The sequence below is a fragment of the Macrotis lagotis genome, chromosome 7 (genome assembly GCF_037893015.1).
Source record: "Macrotis lagotis isolate mMagLag1 chromosome 7, bilby.v1.9.chrom.fasta, whole genome shotgun sequence".
In the NCBI taxonomy this organism is placed as follows: domain Eukaryota; kingdom Metazoa; phylum Chordata; class Mammalia; order Peramelemorphia; family Peramelidae; genus Macrotis; species Macrotis lagotis.
Window position 1 is genome coordinate 120,586,564 of NC_133664.1, and position 20,767 is coordinate 120,607,330.

Consider the following 20,767-nt stretch of genomic DNA (forward strand, 5'->3'; position numbering starts at 1 on the left):
AAACTCTAAATTTTGCTTTCTATAGAAATATTCTACTTGCTTGCTGTTTCAGGCATAAAATACCAAAAGATTTATCCTGAATTGTATTTGGGTATCTTTGGGAAATCTGTAGAGCGAAATAAAATACATCATACCATTCCTATTGTCACAAGCTGCCCTGAGGGTAGCTAGGGCATAGTGGTCAGGCTTTTTGAATTCCCACTATTTGAAAAGGACAAGAGATCTAAGTATATCATAGAACATGGGGAGTACTGTGCCTTGAAAGCTCCCCTTCGTTGCTCATTACCACTCAGTGACCTCTTTTTCTTGAAGGTTTCTTCTGTCCATAAACTTATCTTACACCTGACCAAAATATTGATGACTGTTGTTGGCTGACAATAAAGGACCTGCTCCTTTCGTTGTGCACTAAATTCCTGACTAGCTCCTGTAAACTCAGACTCCCTAACTGCTCTTTCCTACCTTGAATTTGATGTTTGCTGGGGGGGGGGGGGGGGTTGTGGATTGGAATATTCCTTGAGCCCACTCCACCTCTAGATTCTTGCTCTTATCACCATCATTTAGTAGCCTCTCCTTTGAGTGAGGTTCATTCCATTCATATTTATCACCCATATTTATCATATCCTAGCAGATGTTGAATACTCACCTTCTGGACACTCTCCTTCCTTCCTCTTTAAAGTCAGTGTCTGGCTCCCAGTCTTCTCCTCCTCAACTTCTGTCCTCATACTAGGGGCCTCCAGCAGACAAATTAATACTCTTTCAAACAGTTACTCTGATCTCACCAAGAACAGGGACAGACTGTCTTTTGTCTTTTTATATTCCCAGTGCTTAACACTGTCCCTGGCACATGGGAAGCCCTTAATAATACTTATTGACGGGTTTGACTACTTAAAACATTTCTTTTCTTGGACCTATTAACTGAGAGTACTCTCAGTAGGTTCGGTAAAAGAAATTTTTAAAAAAATCTCATATTTGCTACTTTAAACAAAATTATCTAATTTGCAAGTGAATTACATTTTATATCACCTAACTGCTAGTTAGACTTTAATATTTCCCACACACTCACTTAGAAATAACTCAAACCCAAAGAGAGGGTGTGGTATGATGATTACATCTTAGTGTGTGTGTGTGTGTGTGTGAGTTTGAAACCTGCCTCTGGTACTTAACTGCCTGGGCAGGTCATGTGTCTGTAAATTTGACTTGGTAGCATTAGTACCACTATATATTTGGATAGTTGTGACGAGTACTTTGTAAAACCTTTATAAGTGCTGGAGAGACATGAACATTAGTTATTAGACTGAAAGCTGACTGCTAGACCATTACCTTTCCTAAAGTTCAGAATCCATTAGTCTAACGTAAGTAGTTTTGGTGAATCCTCTACCAAAATACAGTGAAATTTAGGGTTTGCTAAAATCCCCTTAGCAAACCTTAGAGGAATTTGGCTAAGAGGAAATGTAGAGTTTTTGCCAAAGACAGAATGTTAGTATGCCATTCCTAGGTGGCTGCAATTGCTCAAATTGCTCCGTTCCTGTTAAAATAAGTATAGAGGGCCTAGCTCCTGCTTGTGGATTTTGCCTACTGTTGCCTGGCTTCCGCAGCTTAAAACATTTTGCCGAGTCAGTGTCCTTCTAATCAGGGTTAGTTCTTGATTTTCACGAAGAGTCCCTGGTCTCCTTATTCTTGCTTCATTGTTCCTCTACTTATAATAGCATGTTTAAAATGTTCTCAAATCATTCAAAACATCTGATTTTAATTTTTTCAATAGATTTTTGAGCCAATTCACAAATCTCAAAAGCATACTGTAAGCATTACTTTTTCTGTGGAATTTGGTCATTTTTTTCTTCCTATGTTTATTTAGGGGGTCATTCCTTGATTCAAATGTTTGGTTTTATTTTAACTGAGAAGAATATTGATAAACTTTTTTTTTTTAAAGACCAAGTTGACAGAGGATTTAGAGCGAAAAGTTTGCCAGGCTCAGATGTAAGATAATGAAAGAGAATAATTTTTAAATGTCTCTACTGTTTTGAAAGCTTGTAGGCCAGTTCTTTTAAAAACATCTGTTTCCTGCAAATATGATTTTGAAAGGCCCTGGACTCCTGAGGGAAATGGTTTCCTAAAATGGTGTCTGAAGTTGCTAACATATCATTGCCCTAGATTAATCCAGACTGCCATCTAAAAATTTTGGTTTAGTATTCCTATTGGGAAGGACATTTTAGTTTCCCTTATCCTTTTTATTTATTTGTTTGTTTGGTCTAGGGCAGGCATTTAAAAAAAATTTTATTTAAAGTTTTGAGTTCCAAATTCTATTTCTCCCTCCCCCTGCCAAGATGGTAAACAATCAGATATAGATTATATATGTGCAACTATGTAAAAGTATTAGTCATTTTGTTCAAGAAGACTTTAATAAAAAAAAATAAAGTATGTAAAAAAATAGCATGTTTCCATCTGTATTCAAACAATACTTTTCCCAGGAAGGCAGATAGTATGCTTCATCATTAATCCTTTCAGATAGGACAGGCATTTTTAACATATTCCAGGGGTCTGGAAACTTGGATGAGAATAATAATATCTTTATTTTCACTAACCTGCAACTGAAATTTAGCATTTCCTTTAATGATGAATACAGACAACAAACCATTTTTTCTGTGAAAGAGATCCATAGATTTTATTGAATTACCCAAACTAGGGGTTAATGACACCCAAAACTCTTAATCTAGGACAAATAATTTTAGTTTTTCTTCATTTGTGACTGTTAAAGAGAAAAAAATAACTTTGGATAACCAAACCTTAGCTAAACTAGTTGAATAAGGGATCTCATTGGCTGATTTTTCTTAGACTTGATCTGGCCACACTGTTAAAGCAATATTTAGAAGTCTTTCTAAAGTTACAAGTCATTTGTTGTTAATTTATATACAGCTCTTCATGACCTCATAGACTAGAGTGCCCACAGGGGTTTTCTTGGCAAAGACACTGGATTGATTTGTCATTTCCTTCTCTAGTGCATTAAGGCAAACAGGATTTTTTTTTAATTTTTCAAGTTTTATTTAAGGCAATGGGTTAAGTGACTTGCCCAAGGTCACACAGCTAGGCAATTATTGAGTATTTGAGGTCAGATTTGAATTCGGATCCTCCTGACTCCAGGGCCAGTACTCTATCCACTGTGCCACCTAGCTGCCCTGGCAAATAGGATTTAAGTGACCTACCCAGGGTCATACAGTTGTATGTCTGAGTGTCCAGTATCTGAGGTCACATTTGAATCTTCCTGACTCTAAAATGCCCAGTGTTACTTAAGTGCAAAGTATTAAGTGAGGTCTGAGCAAAGAGGACCATATATCTAGCAAACATAAAGAATATACAGGAGGGGCAGCTAGGTGGCATAATGGATAGAGCACCGGCCCTGGAGTCAGGAGGACCTGGGTTCAAATCTGGTCTCAGACACTCAGTAATTACCTAGCTGTGTGGCCTTGGGCAAGCCACTTAAGCCCATTTGCCTTGCCAAAAACCTAAAAAAAAAAAGAAAAGAATATACAGGAATAAAACACTGTTGGTAAATGTGCTAGGACCTTGAAATAACTCAGTAGCAATAGACATTATGTAAAACACTTTGTATACCTTATAGCACTATAAAGAGTAACTTATTAGTGTAGCCTTTTTTTTTTTAGTTTTTGCAAGGCAAATGGGGTTAAGTGGCTTGACCAAGATTACATAGCTAGGTAAATTATTGAGTGTCTGAGGTCGAATTTGAACCCAGGTCCTCCTGACTCCAGGGCCGGTGCTCTATCCACTATGCCACTTAACCGCCCCCATATTAGTGTATATAGTCTTTTTTTTTTTTTTTTTTTTTTGGTTTTTGCAAGGCAAATGGGCTTAAGTGGCTTGCCCAAGGCCACACAGCTAGGTAATTATTGAGTGTCTGAGACCAGATTTGAACCCAGGTATTCCTGACTCCAGGGCCGGTGCTTTATCCACTATGCCACCTAGCCGCCCTGTATATAGTCTTAATGAAGGATTTAACTGTAATTCCTCTTTTGGTTTGATACCAGTCAGCTTTTGGGGGGGGGTGGGGGGCAAGGCATTGGAGTTAAGTGACTTGCCCATGGCCACACAGCTAGCTAATTTTTATGTATCTGAGATCAAATTTGAACTCAGGTCCTCCTGACTCCAGAGCTGGCTCTATCCACTGCACCACCTAACTACCCCCAGTCAGTTATCTTTAAGTTGTTAAGCAACTATGATATGCTGGACACTATGCTAAGAGTTTGGGGATACAAGAAAATAAGACTAGTTTTAAGTGAGTATGAAATTTCTTTTGTTGAAAGAGTATTGTGTTTGGGAAAACTCTGACAAGTTGGATAGTGTGTCAAGAGGATAATAATCAGAATGCCAGAGGCATAGAAGACCTTGCTGTCCAAAGATCAGTTGATGGGAGGGTAGGGAAGCCTGAGGAGGAGAAGGGGTTGATGCTTTGCTATCTGGAGGTCCTTGAAGGGCCATCTCATGGAAGAAAGTTTAGATTTATTCTGCTTCTGATTACATCTCCTGCTATTAGGAACAATTGGTGAAAGTTTCAGAGAGGTATCATTTTAGCCTTAGAGGGTCTTCCCAACTTGGCTCTAGACTTGTCCCCTTTGTACTCTGTTCCTGCCAAACTCCTGATTGGTATTCCTTGAACCCAGCATTATACTTTGACTTTGAAGCTTTTATTGTGCTCTTCTAATAACTCTAGACTCCCTAGCTTCCTTGAAGAATGAACTAACATACTTTATCCTATGGGAAGGCTTTCCTGATCCCTTCTCCCATTATTATGTATTTCCTTATCTGTCTGTCTGTCTAGATAATATAGGTGTGTGTATATATTGTATCTGAGTAGATGTTAGGTCCTTGAAGGCAGTAAGTTTTGTTTTGTCTTTTAGGCCTCAGTGCCTAGCTCTGTGAGTTGTAAATAGTAGATACTTTATAATTGTTGGTTGAATTGAGTGGATGCAAGAACTTAATAACAAAAAAAAAAACCAGTTATCCTGAAGTATAATGAATTGTTTCAGGAGATAGTTTAGTTCCCTCTTGGTGGAAATATTTAGGAGACTTGTCCTGAATAATGTAAGAAGTTGGGGATGTGAGGACACCCTGTTTAGACAATGAGTTAGACTAGATGGGCTTTGAGGATCTTGATTTTGATATCATCCTTTTCTGTTATATGCTTGTTAATCTAGAGTTGATTGGTTCAAAATTTAGCTATTCTCAAGTTGAGGAAGGTTTTTATATGGAAAATTTTTTTTTAACTTTTTGAGCCATTTCTCAAGATCTTGTAGTTTTCCTCAAACAGATTTCCAGAAATGAGCTTAATGGATTTGAAGCATATTTTTCTAAAAGTTCATTGAGTCCTCATAAAATGCCTGTTAACTGACTGTTTTAGAGTTTGTTTAGTTCCATATTCCCATTGTAGCTTTGTAATATCCATAAGGATCTTTAGAAGGAGAAGTTAGTGTGGAACAATAAAAGTTTTGACTATACTAACAGTATGAAACATTTTATGTTTAGCATTATTTTCTTTTTTTTTCTTTTTTCTTTTTTTTTTAGGTTTTTTTGTAAGGCAAATGGGGGGGTTAAGTGGCTTGCCCAAGGCCATATAGCTAGGTAATTATTAAGTGTCTGAGAGCGGATTTGAACCCAGGTACTCCTGACACCAGGGCCGGTGCTCTATCCACTGTGCCACCTAGCCGCCCCTGCATTATTTTCTTAAAGGAAACCTTTAATTAAAAAACAAAACATCGATTTAGTCTAAAAAAGCATTTGTATGTAGGAAACATCAATTCTCCCTTCCTTCAAACATATACTAGTATGTGTTTCTGAAACTAGAGCTATCTTAATGAATTAATAATAACAAAAAACCTTTAGTTTTGAAATAATTTTTGTGTATATTATCACATTTATTCTGAATTGTTGAAATAAATTGAGAGAACTCATTTGAAATCTGCAGACTGTTCTTTGGGTATTTTTTGCTACTAATTAACATTTCTTTTTACAGGATTCATGAATAAAATTTTCCATCCCAACATTGATGAAGCGTAAGTAAAAATTTCAAGTAGTTTAAATAAAATTTTAGTAGGAAGCAACTCTAATTAGAGATCTTCTGTTTCTGTTTTCTTCTTACGAAAAAAAAGACAGATATTTTTCAGTCTACTAACATTAAATTTGTTAATTGTGGAAGTTTGATACTCTTAAAGGAGTTTATTGTATGATCCTTGTACATCTTACATTTTCCTCATCAGTATAACTACAGTTCTGTTTACTTATACCTTATATTGATAATATTACAATTCACCCCTCTCTCTCTCTCTGCATAGGTACCTTGCCTGAGTTCTGTTTATATTTATAGTAACCACATTTCCTGTTCCTGTTCCCTTAAAACAATGTATATACTTAATTTCCCCCTAATTTATTATTTGTTTTATTTTAATTGTTCTTTTAAAAACTTTTTTGTTTCAAATTTTCTATACTTTTCCCCCCAGTTCATTGAGAAGGCAAAGCAATAGGATATAAATTGTATGTGTATATTTTATGCATATAAAATATATAATATATATATATACATACACATGTATCTATGAAGTCATACAAAGCATATTTCCATATTAGCCATGTCACCAAAAAAAAGTAAGAAAAATTTGAATTTGCACTCAATTCATTAGTTTTCTCTTTGGATGTTTAGATGACTTTTTACATCTTGAGTCCGTCCCTTGGGTCTCTTGGATCATAGTATTGATCGAGTAGATATGTCTTCAAGTTTATCATTGTTCAATGTAAATACTTTTATTAAAAACTTATTAATGTTATAAACAATTATAGCAGAATCTCACTTTTGTTGTCATTTAAGCAAATATATTCGTACTTTTTATTTCTTTTAATTGTGATATAGAATTGTTTGGTGATCTACATCATTTTTGAGTATGTTGAATTATGAGCATGTTTTCTTAGCATTGTTTTTCTGCCATATAAATTACAAGTTGATGTGATTATTTTATAAAGGGAACAAAGAGATGATAATGAAATTATGCTGCATTTTTTTTTGAGAAGTAAAAATTGCCAAATCTCAGGAAACTAAATTTTTAAAAATGCCACTCTTTCTGTTTTTTTCAGGTCAGGAACTGTGTGTCTAGATGTAATTAATCAAACTTGGACAGCTCTGTATGGTGAGTTTTTTAGTGGCATGTATTTTTAAATGGATGATGAGATACTACTTAAATAAGATTAATTTGGTTTCTGTCCTCTGATTTTATTTAACTTTTTTGTTGAGAATTATATTCCTATTTTGTATATTTGATTGGAAAATTTGTTCATTAAAGATTTATCTGCCATTAATTAAAGTGCAGAAGTTTTTAAAACATTAATATGAGCAAAAGTCTCTTTGGTTAAGGTTTATATGTACAGAAAGATGAACACATGGTTTAATGTGAATTTATTTACTTTTTTAGTCCTACATAATCTCCTTTTAAACCTGAGATATTCCCATAGGAAAATGTTTTTCGAAGCAGGTTATGTTTGTGGGGTAAAGAATTTCTGCCTCATCTGGGTCTCTTTTAGGGAAAGGCGATAGAGAAAAATAATTTAACCTGAATCATTCAGCTCAAAAAATATATTATCAAATGCCTACTTTAGACTAGGTGATGGAAGTATAAAGACAAAAACCAACCAACTCCTGTCCTCAGGGAACTTTTATTTTACAAATTAGAGTGCTAATTTTTATCTCTCCTAAATCAGCATATAATTTATTCAGCACCTATATGCAAGGTGATTGATTATTCTAAGCAATTGGAAGAGGAAAAGGAGACATGGATCCTTTAAAAGAATGTTGTTACAGAGAGGAGACTAAAACAAAAGGTTAAATATAAGTATAATATTGAATTAAATAAAAATAAATATTAAAATATAGTAGTACTATATGATTACAAAGCTTACAACAATTTTGGAAAAGACTCTTGGTTTTTTACATTATTATCATATCTTTATCCAGGACATTTTTAGGCTGAAATATTGGGAATCAATGAGGGAATAGTGATTAGTAGTAGCACCAGGTTTGTCTGGAGTTTTTCCTAGATCTGCAATCAGGAACTGATCATTTCCTTACCTTGCCTACCTTAAGAAATTACATGGGGAAGTATGGCTTATGGGGGAGGATATAATGTCACTGCAAAGAACAAATATTCTGAAGCTGATCCTATAATGATAGGAAGTTTTGACCTTACAAGGTAAACTCCCTGGATTATCAAATATAATGGTGATTTCTTAAATTGCATTTGCATGATATTTAAATTAGATTCTACAAGTTGATTTTTATTACTAGCAAATAAGTTTTTTTATTTCTTTAACTTTAGTCAGAAAAATTTTTTTCCTTTTTAATCCAAGGCTTCCCAACCCAGATTTTAAAGAAAAAGGAAGACTGAAGTGACAAAGATGTTAGCATATTTTTAGTACTTTATGAAGTATTTTACAAGTAACAAATTAAAGTCCTTTTGTCAGGAAACAAAACAAATTTTAGCATTATGTAGTTGGCATGAGTTAGCAATGTTCCCATTGTGTTTGAAGCTTTCTTTAGATGATTATGGGTCACATAAATACAGTTATGAGAAGCTATTTTTGAAGACCAAACAAAATTTTGTAAATATTATCCTCAAAAATGAAAGGGTTTCAGGGGGCAGCTAGGTGGCGCAGTGGATAGAGCACCGGCCCTGGAGTCAGGAGTACCTGAGTTCAAATCCACCCTCAAACACCTATCTTTAATATCTTACCAATATAGTTATTTTCTTCTCATGTCCAGATTGTGACCTGTCCTTATTGTTTTGTTGGGCCTTATTGTGTTCTGTTTTCAGGGTGAGGGCATTTGCAAGTTTTTTTCCAACCTTATATATAATTTCAAACTTTGTAATAAAAAGATGTTGCCGTAAGTAATTTTCAGTTTGTCTACAATCTTAGTTCAAAAGGCAAAGTAGATAATTTGACATTAATAACTATAGGAAAAAGTCTTATAAACTTAAATACTTAATTGGAAAATGAAATTTTCTTTAAGTTCTTTCATTTCTATACAAATTAAATTTTTTTTAAATGTTGAAGGAAATAGTCATGAAATTGTATACAAAACTTTTCCCAGGATACATAAGCATCTGGAACACATCTAGACCGTATCTATATATCCCCAATGAATTGTTACATGAATGTTTTCTATAGTAAGTTTTTTTAGGGGAAGAAACTCAGATTCCAAAATGTAATTTTAAGGAATTTGTTGGGACTTAAATCTAGAAGTCTAATAAAATCACATGATTTTAGCCGTTGTAAACTTGTCTATGTACTCTACCTTTTGGTTGCCTTTCCATTTTAAAATAATGATCTGAATCTAATCACTTTATTGAAATTGTTGATAAGTATAAAGTCCTTTACCATTATTCTTCTGTTTTTTCATAAATATCTTTAGTCAAGTCAATGAGTATTAAGTGCCTACTTTGAGCCTATCTCCCCCCCAAGCCACATGAGATTCGCCTGATATCATTTGACCATGTCATTTGATATAATACTATTTTTCTGTCAGAGTTAGAAGATTTTTTTGATTCCAAAGATGCAGCAGTTTATTTTTCTGAGCAAACTCATTTTCTCATTAGCCAGTAAATACTCAGGTTCTTACCTGTGTATTTCTATTCTGGTGATGTGAAAATTGCAGAGAGGGAAAAAGAGTGTTTTGCCTTAGAATTATAGAGAATCAATGATTGGTGAAGAAGTGAATAACAATGAGTAACTCGGGAATTTTTTTGTTTAGGGAAGGGTAAGAGTTTCACCTATCCTATAGAAATTTTATTGTATTAAAAGGTTGCTTGGGGTACCAAAAATTTAAGTGGTTAGCCCATGATCATACAGTGTTATGTGAGAGGCAGCATGAGGAGGCAGAATTCTTGCACCCAAGTCTTCCTGACTCCTGGACCAGCTCTCTAGTCACTGTGCTGCTTCCTTGATCATCAGTATTTTTCCAAAATGAGCTTAATGCTTTTGTGATGTGACTTAAAAAGATTTTTAAGAATTCAGTATAATTTCACTTTTTTTGTGAATTGGAAGAAGTTGTCTTATTGCACAACTTAGGGGAATGATCTTAAGCAATCCTTCAGATACTGACCAAACATAACCTTTGTTTCAAAATACTGCTTTTTTTTTTTGAGCTTATGTGTTTACAGTGTTTTTATCTATTTATGCCAAATTTCTACATAAATGATTGGTCAACATTTAGTTTGAATAGGGTTGAGAAATCTAATAATCATACTGTCTTTATCAGATTTTTTTTAACAAGTCTCTTAGACACTAGAAAGAGCACCTTATTTCTAGAACTATTTCAAGAAATGTTAATTGTGGAAGATAAAGTGAGAAGAAATTTGCTGAGACTGTTGAATTTGATAATAACCTTCAAAGATATTTCATTCCATGACCCACCTTTTGTATATTACATATCCATAAGCTGGTGTTAGTATATAGCCCCAAAACTTAATCAGTCATTTATTTGGAATTCATTAGTGATGTTCTCCTTTCATGGTGGTCTGCATTAGAGCTATCAAAAAAATGTTCTGTATCATAGGTTAGGCTCCAGCACTAAAACGGCCTCTCTCTCAAAGCTGGTACTGCAGATTCAGCAGTTAATTTACTGCTTCCTTTGAGAACATTCCTGAAAGGTGGTTTTCATTTTGTCCTCTGGATGTATGCAACATGGAGAACTAGATGGCACAGTGGAGAGATCAATAGTCCTGGAAAGATCTGAATTCAAATATGGCTTCTGACCTTACTAGCTGTGTGACCTTGGGCAAGTCACTTAATCCTGTTTGTCTCCATGTTCTCATGTTGTTAAATGAACTAGAGAAGGAAATGGCAAACCACTCATCTCTGCCAAGAAAACCCCAAATGGAGTTACATAGATGTCCCTGAAAAATAACTGAAAAACAAAGTTCTTCCAAATGTAACTTTTATTTATGGACTTAACACTTAACACTTACTTTTTTAAAATCTAAGGACCACTGGCTCCCATGTTCATAGGCACTTAAACTTGAAATCAATATGGAATTACATGTTGATAATTCTTACTGTTTGAACACTCTGAGTTGTTTGTTGCTTAGTGATTAAAAACTTGAGGCTGAATTTAAGTATGAGCTGCAAAGGCTACCAGAATAGCTGGTTATCTATTAACTGTCCTCATTTATAAAAGATTAGTTGTCATGATGCTTTTGTCCCCAAGGTAAGAATGGTCATAAATAGGTCAAAATCTTTAAAATGGTGTCTCTTAAATGACTAAGTAGTATGATCCTGGTTTAACTACTTCAAAAATGTACATGCTGTACTCAAAATATTTTAGTGTTCTGTACTTTTGATAATTGCCCTTTTCTACAGTTACAGAGTCGTCTGCTTTTGGTTTATGGACCTTATGGACCTTGTAAATTATTATTTTGGAGTAGATTTACCCAAGCATGCCACATTTTTTCAGTGATTGCTTCAGTGCTTCATCAAATTAACTGTCCAAGTACTTTGACCTTGGGTGTAATTTGAGTATTTTTTGGTCTTCATTTCCATCCTCAAGAAGTTCTTCTATTTCTGAAAGGTTTAGTTCTGATTTTTCATTTGGCATGCTTTTATTAAGCACCCTCCACATAAAAAGCCCTATGTTGAGTATGGGAAATAGTTTTAATAAGGCATTCCTTTTCCTCATGAAGCTTCCAGTCTAATAGGGGAGTAAAACACAGATATTAAAAAGTAATAATCATACATATATCAGGAATTTTTAAAAAAGTATTCTTAAATCAGAGATAGAAGGTCATTACTGACTTTTAGGGAGGGGCATTAGACTTCTTAGAGGAGGTAGCATTTGAATTAGACTTTTAAAAATGTAGCATTTCAGGAGGATGGAGGGGAAAGATAAAAAAGGGCATTCTAGGTAAAGAGAACAACATGAACAGAGGCAGAAAAGATGGAAAATATCCGGGTATGTTCAGGGAAAAGCATAGTCCAATTTGAATATGATAGAGAATTCATGGAGGTGAGAATAATAAGAAAGTTGAAAATTAGATTGTTAAACATTGTGAAATGACCAATATGCCCAGGCAAAAGAGTTTAAATTTTGCTCAGTGGGGTGATGGACTACAACTGAAGATTTCTTTCTTTTTTTTCTTTTTGCAAGGCAATGGGGTTAGGTGCCTTGCCTAAGGTCACACAGCTAGGTAATTATTATGTGTCTGAGGCCGGATTTGAACTCAGGTACTCCTGACTCCAGGCCAGTGCTCTATCCACTGTACCACCTAGCCGCCCCCCAACTAAAGATTTCTAATCAGAGAAGAAACATGATTAGATCTATGTAGAAGAAAGGTTACTCTAGTAGCAGTATATGAAGAATAAAGTATAGCTGAGAGACTTGTAATGTCTTTTTTAATAGTTTTAATGTCTAGTCATAGTGAGGTCCTGAGAAGATTGAAGTTGGAATTGACAGGACTTGGTACCTAAGTACCTTAGTTTTGGTCATAGAAGAACGGATTGATTCCTGGCAAATCAGAAAAAAATGAAATAAGAAGAGAAGGAAGTTTCCAGGAAAAGGTTTTTTTTATTTGTTTTGTTTTTTAGGGTTTTTTTTGCAAGGCAAATGGGGTCAAGTGGCTTGCCCAAGGCCACACAGCTAGGTAATTATTAAGTGTCTGAGACTGGATTTGAACCCAGGTACTCCTGACTCCAAGGCCGGTGCTTTATCCACTAAGCCACCTAGCCACCCCGAAAAGATTGTTAACTTAGTTTTGACCATGATTAGTGTGAGATGCTGATTTTTGGGGAAATCATCTGCAGACAATTGCATATATGGCTATAGATCTTAGGAGGGAAGCATTATTTTCATAAAGTCTCATCACTTTCATGGCTGAGTGAGAGATAGACCAGAATGGAGAGAGACTTGTGACAATGAGGTCAACCATTTTGGTATTTGAGAAGTGAAGTGATAATATTCTGAAACCAGGCAATGGAAGTGTCAGAAGAGAGAAGGGGGACATATGGGAGAGATATTGCAAAGGTAAAATTGACAGGATTTGGCAGAAGATTAGATATAGAAACTTGAAATGAGGAATATAGGATGCTACCCAGGTTGTGAGCCTAGGGCCCTAACAGTAATAGTGAAATAAGAGGGAGATGATAAATTCAGTTTGGGACATACTAAATTGAAGATCAGGCCATCTCATTTAAGATGTCCAAAAGACAGTTGGAGCTTTGGGACTAGAGGTCAACAGAGAGATTAGGACTGGATAAATAGTTTTGAGAATCATCAGCTTAGAGATAATAAGTGAATTCATGGAAGCTGATGAGGTCACTCAATGAAATAAAAAAAAAAGAGGGAGAAAAGGCCAAAGACAGAGCCTTGTGGGACTTTGGATTATTGGACATGACAGTGGATGAAGATCCAGCAAAGGAGACAGAATGAGTGATCAGATAGACAGAGGAGAATGAGTAGTGTCATGAAAACTAGTGAGAAGAAAATATCATTAAGAGGGTGACTGACAGAGAACTAGAGAGATGAGGACTTTTTTTAAAGACCATTTCATTTGACAATTAAGAGATCATTAATAAATTTGGGGTGAGCAGTTTGATTCAAATGATGGGATGGTAATCCTGGCTACAGAACTTGAGAGTGAAAGGACAGGAAGTGGAGGCACCAATTGCATGATCTTCTCCAAGGGATAATGGAGGGAAGATAGGGAACCAAATCTATTAGGGATGGACAAATCAAGTGAGAATATTTTGAGGATGGGAGAGATAAAGGCACATATATAGGCAGTGGGGAAGCAGCCAATAGAAAGGGAGAAATTGCAAATATTGAGAGAGTGGGGATGAAAGAGGGGGCAGGAAGAGATGGGATATAGAAGTTTGCCTTGGCATGAAAAATGGCCCCTTCATTATGTGCGATAGGCATGAAGGAGAAAAGAGTGGCATTAGGTATTGGGTAATTTTTTCAAGAAGTTTAGTACTGAGGGGCAGGAGAGTTAAGGGTAGTAGCCATGACATGCAGAAGAGGCAAAGGAAATTTTTTTAATCTAAGACTTTCTCTGTTTGAGTTAGCCATATAATTGAGTATATGTTTCTTATTTAAGAGGTGGGTGATATTTTTCTACTTGAGAAGCATATTATCAGTGGCAGGGCCAAGCACACTGGCATTTTGTACATTAACAGCAGTAGAACAATTTTTTTTTTTTTTTTTTAGGTTTTTGCAAGGCAAACAGGGTTAAGTGGCTTGCCCAAGGCCACACGGCTAGGTAATTATTAAGTGTCTGAGGCTGGATTTGAACCCAGGTACTCCTGACTCCGGGGCTGGTGCTTTATCCACTACGCCACCTAGCCGCCCTGAACAAATTGTTTTGATAGCCAGTATCATTTAATTTTACATACAGGATCTACGGGGGCAGCTAGGTGGCGTAGTGGATAAAGCACCGGCCCCAGAGTCAGGAGTATCTGAGTTCAAATCCAGCCTCAGACACTTAACAATTACCTAGCCGTGTGGCCTTGGGCAAGCCACTTAACCCCATTGCCTTGCAAAAATAAAAAATATATAAGATCTACAAGACTGCCAACTTTAGAACTTAGGATGTCCCACATTAAAGGTTCAGTTCTCTTGTTCAAAAAGTTACATCTGATCTCAAAACTTTTCTCTTTTTCATGTCTGACTATCTCCATCATACCATGTACCCTTTGGTTTATTGTTTTCCAGGGGACATTTTTTCAGTTATCATCTGTTTATCCAGACTTTTCACATAAATATTTCTCTTCATTATATAGAGCTAAATGGCCAATTTATTAAGTGTCTGCTACTTCTTTTCTCCATTCCTTGTTTTCTATTCTGTTACTGCTGATAAACACCTTTTAGTAGTAGTAATTGTTTAGAACAGGAAAGAGCTGAAAAATTCATTAGTTAATTTTATTAAAAATCAAAAATTTAAAGATACATACATCTCCTGTTTCAGCCTTAGAATGTTTACTACATAGTATAGAGTAGCTAATAAATCATCCAATAAAAGAATGAATTAAAATGTTACAGCTAGTCATCACAAATTTATTCCATACAGTTCATTACCCAGATTTTTGATGTAACTAAACTATGTTAACTTTTGTGATGTTGATTTTGCTAAACATTTTCATGAGAGTTTTGCCGATTTAAATACATAGGGACAGTATAAATAAATTAAATTATTTGCTAAATATGTCCGAAATTTCTCCAGGGGTACTAATAGAAGCAGAAGTGGTGAAAAGTTCAGCAATCAGAGGACAAAATCTATAAAACAATAACAAAATCTATAAAAACAAAAAAAGGAGACTTAAAATACAAATGCCTCTGGGTAAACTTAAATTAAGTTCATACTGAAGTGTAAATGACTCATACCAATAACTAGTTCCTAATTGGTAGTGACTTATATATTTGATACCCACAAACATCTTTTTCTCCAGTCCTTCTACCAAAGCAGTTGTTTAAATCTTATCTAAAAAAATAACTGTAAGAGTTATTTTCTATGGTTAACATTTGTTCATTTGTTCTTATAAGGATTGCAGGCTAAAGTTAGACCAAAATAAACTATGTGGCATTATCATCCATTGTTAACATTATTCTTGTGGAATGATGTGCTAAATAGTTCACTGCCAGACCCAATTTTCCTTAATGATCATTCAAAACCTTTAATTAGGTTATGCCTTTGCTGATATTAGAAGGAACTTGGGTTTGTAAAGTAAGCCATGTGGTTTGGTTTTGTTTTTTAGGGGCTCTGGACAGACCAACTCACTTAAAAACAAAAAAAAAAAATCTTTTTCCATAATTTCCGTAGCCTCAGAATGTTGTAGAGAAAGGAGATTTTGAATATTCCATAATTAACTATCCTTGTTTTAGATGATTAAACTTGGGCCCTGAGAGATTAGTTGTTCATGGTCACAAAGCAGCAAATACATTCCAGTCATCACTCACTGTATAAGTTCTGAGCACACAACTTGAGCTTGGGAAGGATAATGTAGAAGAGAGAGAGGGGCACATTCCAGATGAGGGGCCATTATCAGCTATCATCACTGTCATTTCCTAATCCCCACATTCACCACTTGGAAATGGTCTTCATGAGTTGCTGTGCTCTAAAAAACAAAAGGTCACCTGCTGACCAAGCTTCTAATGATGATCTTTTCTGAACTCAGGCTGATAGATACAAATATTGAGTCTGTCACTGGGGTTGCTTTTCTATTCCCTTGGAGGTCGGGTTGCACCCATCCAGAATTTACAAAACTTGTGGGAACTCAGAGTCATCTCCAACATACTCAGGTTGCATCTGAAGAAGACTTTAATGGTAGTTTGGCAGTTAAGGATAATTAATTGTTAGTGGTTTATAGATTAAATTGGTGGGAAAGAGGAAAAACCTAGACTGAAGAATATATATACTTGACTAAAGCAGGAGGCACTTATATGTGAATCTTAACTAGAACAATAACTCTGGAAATAGAGAAGGAATGACTATAAGAAAGAGAAGAAGAAGCTGTAATGCAAAATGACTGAGATTTTGAACCTTGGTGACTAGAGAATGGCTATCCCATTAATAGAAATAGGGAATGGAAGGAGAAATGAATTGGGTTTAGAAATAATGAATTTGAGATGACTGGGTAGAAATTTGGTGGATTGGTCTAGATTTGTCCTATAATTCATCATAGGTGTTGAAGGTATAAGACTTAAAGAATGATACTTAAGGGGCAACTTGGGGGTGCAGTAGATAGAGCAACAGATGTGGAGTCAAGAGGACCTGAGTTCAAATCTAGCCTTAGACATGAAATGTTACCTAGCTGTGTGACCTTGGGCAAGTCACTTAACCCCATTGCCTTGTGGGGGGGGGCAAAAAACAAAACAAAAAAAAGTGACTTAAAATAGGAATGCCCCTGGGCAAACCTAAATTAAATTCATACTGAAGTGTAAATGACTCATATCCACTTTCTGAAAAAAAGTAAGAGAGGAATAAACATTTAAGAGTTAATGGGTATTACAGAGGAATGGTATTAAGGACTGTAGAAGAGAGGAGTACTGGTAGCCATTTTAGATTCTCATTTTTTCTTTTAGGTTTTTTTTGGGGGGGGAAGGCAAATGGGGTTAAGCGGCTTGTCCCAAGGCCACACAGCTACGTAATTATTAAATGTCTGCAACCAAATTTGAACTCTGGTACTCCTGACTCCAGGGCCGGTGCTTTATCCACTGCGCCACCTAGCCACCCCCTAGATTCCCATTTGTGACAGAATTGTGACTACTGGACTGAAGGAGCTGTTTGATGTTATGATAATTTCCCTGTTTTTAAAGTAATCTGTTTTAGAGAGAAGTCTTGGGTGGTGGGGTGGTGAGCATCAGGTCACAGAGATAGTAGCTGAGATTCCTCCAGTCAGGCCCTCGATTACTATTTGTTGTGGGCCATGGTGGTGGCTGGTCTGTTGCAGCTTTTCACTTCCCTTTAATTTTCATTTGTATATATCAGCATATATCCATTTTAACTGAAGGGAAATTAGGATATGAAAATGTAATAAGTAAGTAGGGTCACTTGTCCTAAAAAACATCTGATTGATTTTTCTATTTATCAACATTTTTTTAATGTGTTATTCTTAGTATGGGAGCTGTTAAGTTTTTTAACAGACTGGTTCTAGTTTACATTTTGAAGAACATATAGAACTTGGGTAGTTTTGTTGTTGTTGCTACTTCTGGAAATAAGATTGTATTGTTATTATTATTATCATTATTATTATTTTAGTGGTAGTAATAGTAGTAGTAGTAGTAGTAATATTTTAATCTAGCCCTTTGGTATAGTTTGAAAAGTACTTTACAGTAATTTTTATTACTGTAAAGGATAGCATATTATATTTCTCCTTTTACAGATGAGGAACTTGAGATGCAGAGAGGAAGAGACTTGCCCACAGTCATACATCAAGTCTTGGAAGATCTGGGATTAGCTTTGTGGGTTTTTTGAGTATGTGCATCCCAAAGAGCCAGATTGCTTTGAACCACTTACCCTTTGCTTAAATGTTTCTCATCTTTGACTCCCCTGCCTCCCCAGAAAGCCTTGTTAACTTTGATCTACTATTTCCTTACTGGAGCTAATTCAATATAATTTCAATCACACTGATTTTTATTACTAAGTCACCTTGATAATACCAAAAACAAACCACCTTCCCTCTCTTCCACCCTATCCCATATCTGACCACCACCTTCATCAATTCTTGTTGACTTTCACTTTGATAATTTTTTACCTAGAGTAACACTACAAGTTAGGGTTAGGTGGTGGCCAAAGGCAATCTCTATTAGTTCATGAAAGGGAAAGAGTAGCTATGGGTCACTGACTCACATTCCTGTGGTGATTTAACGGCTGCCAAACACTTGGAAGCTAAGGGCTTTACAAATATCCTTATTTCACAAATGAAGGAAACCCTGGCTCAATCTGTCACTTGTCCAAAGGCCACAGAGTTGGTTGATGTCAGAACCATTCCAGATGAGTTTCTTCACTCCAGCTGACCAGGCCATCTTTCTAACTGCTTCAGCTGGGCAATGCAGGGATTAGAGCAGGAGGCCTGGAGTCACGACTGAGCTTAACCAGCTTCAAACACTTATCTGTGTGATCCTGGCAAGTCACTTAACCTTGTTTGCCTTGGTTTCCTCAACTATAAAATGGGAATAACAGCAGCACCTCCCTCCCAGGGTTGTTGTGAGAATCAAAGGAGATGTTTGTAAAGTACTCAGTAGTGTCTGGCCCATCATCTTCATCATTATTATTATTTTGCCTTCTTTGTATCTTGAGAGCTTATCAAGGTGACTGGCATATAGTAGATGCTTAATTGTGAGGCCACATAATGGGATTACATGGGATTAGATTGCTTTGAAAATGAGTGGGACAAGAGCAAAAGGGTGACAGGTGGGGAAGGAGACAAGCATTACTACTGCTAGGCATTAGGTACCCTAAAAGCTTATAGTCTAATTGGGAAGTCAACATGAAAACAATGATGTACAAGGTTTGTCCTTCATTCTGGAAGAAGACCATGACATCAGAGAGGTGATACCATATAAACACATGAATTGAATTTTAGTGAGGGGTTGCTGTGCTTAGTCACCAGCCTCACCTCCAGAGCCATCTGGGTCTAGTAGCCAGATAAGAATCAAGACAGCTGGAGATGCTCTTGATGTGAGGCATCAGGGTTAAGTGACTTACCCAAGGTCACACAGCTAGGCAATTATTAAGTGTCTGGGGTGGATTCAAACTTCAGGTCTCCTGACTCCAGAGCCATTGCTCTAGCCACTGCACTACATACAAGACAACATTGGAGATAGCCATCGGAGGGAAAACCCTAGCATGGTTCTCCAGAATCAGTGAAATGGATGTTGCTGCTTTTTGGGGAATGTCTGGGTTTTGGATTTTTTCTTACTGGAAATCCCTTGAGGCCAGAAATGCCTGGTCTTATTGTTTGTATCTCTCACCCCACCTAGCACAAGGTCTTTGAATAAAGAAAGTACTAAGTATTTATTCAATGAATAAATGGGACATAATAGTTTGCTAGTTTATGCCCAAAGCTTACTGATAGATGTTGTCATGTTATAAATATTATTCAACCCATGAAGCATCTAGAGGCCAGTAATCTGAGAATCACATTTTGAGAACTAGAATAGGACAAATAAGAATTATCAGTTTGCCTATCTTTTATCATGAACTGGTATTTTGAAGAACTTTTTTAAAATTTAGGTTAGTAGTCTTATTCTTTGATTGTTGTCTGTGAGCTATGTGATCTTGAACAAGTAATTCCTATTTCTGTTTCTCTATTATATTACCATTCAGAATGTTAAGAATTAATTCTGATTGAGATTTTGGAGTTTAAAGAAAGTTCTTCAGTTATTAAAAATTGTGGTTTATCATGACTGACCAAGATATGGACCTATTTAAAAAAAAACAAGCAATAAATAAATACATTTAATCCTAGGATTAGTTTGACTTCTTTCATGGTCTTCTTGGATGGCAATTGTGTAAGACATATGTGAAAAATGAAGTGATGATATTCTTATTTACTTTATTTCACCCTTATTTTTAAAAAAAATTGACTTTTCTCTTAAGTGTCTTGGGAGTTGATATTCAGGAGTTGTCATCTTAATTTGCATCTGAAAATTACATTTAGTTTTTCTTCTCTGTGTAGTTCATGTTTTACCATCATGACTCAGCACATCAGTGAAATGGAACAGGACGGGGTGTGTTGGTACAGGAAGAAGGTAGAAGCAGGAAGGAAGAACGAATAACTGGAGTTGTATTGGATATATTGCCTAGGCAGAAAGAACCCTTGTCAGTAATTTAAAAACATGAGGTTGTAGGGGCAGAGTTTGAATTCTTTTCCTGTAATAGATGAAATATTTGGTTATGAAATGTCTTCTCTGAGGTATTTCTCTAGCCCTGAAATAATTTTGAATGTTTAAAGAACCTACTTATACTCTCTATGTGTGTATGTGTGTGTACAGAATCAACTTCTGTTGCTTTTGAGTAGCATTTCTGATAACATTTCAGTGTGAAAAGCCTCAGAGTTAGCAATAAGTCTAGATTGATCTGGGAAATGTTCTCATTTCCTTTTCCTGAGTTGCTTGAAAAGAACAAGGTTGTTATAGATTTGGAGCTAGAGGGAGCTTGAAAGGTCATCTGGTCTGACCCTCTTAACTTCAACAGTTCAACAGCAAATCTGCCTGAAATGTTGATTA

At 35.8% G+C, this 20,767-nt stretch overlaps 1 protein-coding gene across 1 annotated transcript in view; it reads left to right on the plus strand.

The window, feature by feature from the left end:
* Positions 1–20,767, plus strand: part of UBE2H (ubiquitin conjugating enzyme E2 H) — a 142,094-nt gene that overhangs the window by 108,566 nt on the left and 12,761 nt on the right. Inside the window, exons 4-5 of the mRNA XM_074193704.1 lie at positions 6,023–6,062; positions 7,135–7,187. Coding sequence (XP_074049805.1) covers positions 6,023–6,062; positions 7,135–7,187 — 93 coding nt within the window. The remainder of the gene's footprint in view (positions 1–6,022; positions 6,063–7,134; positions 7,188–20,767) is intronic.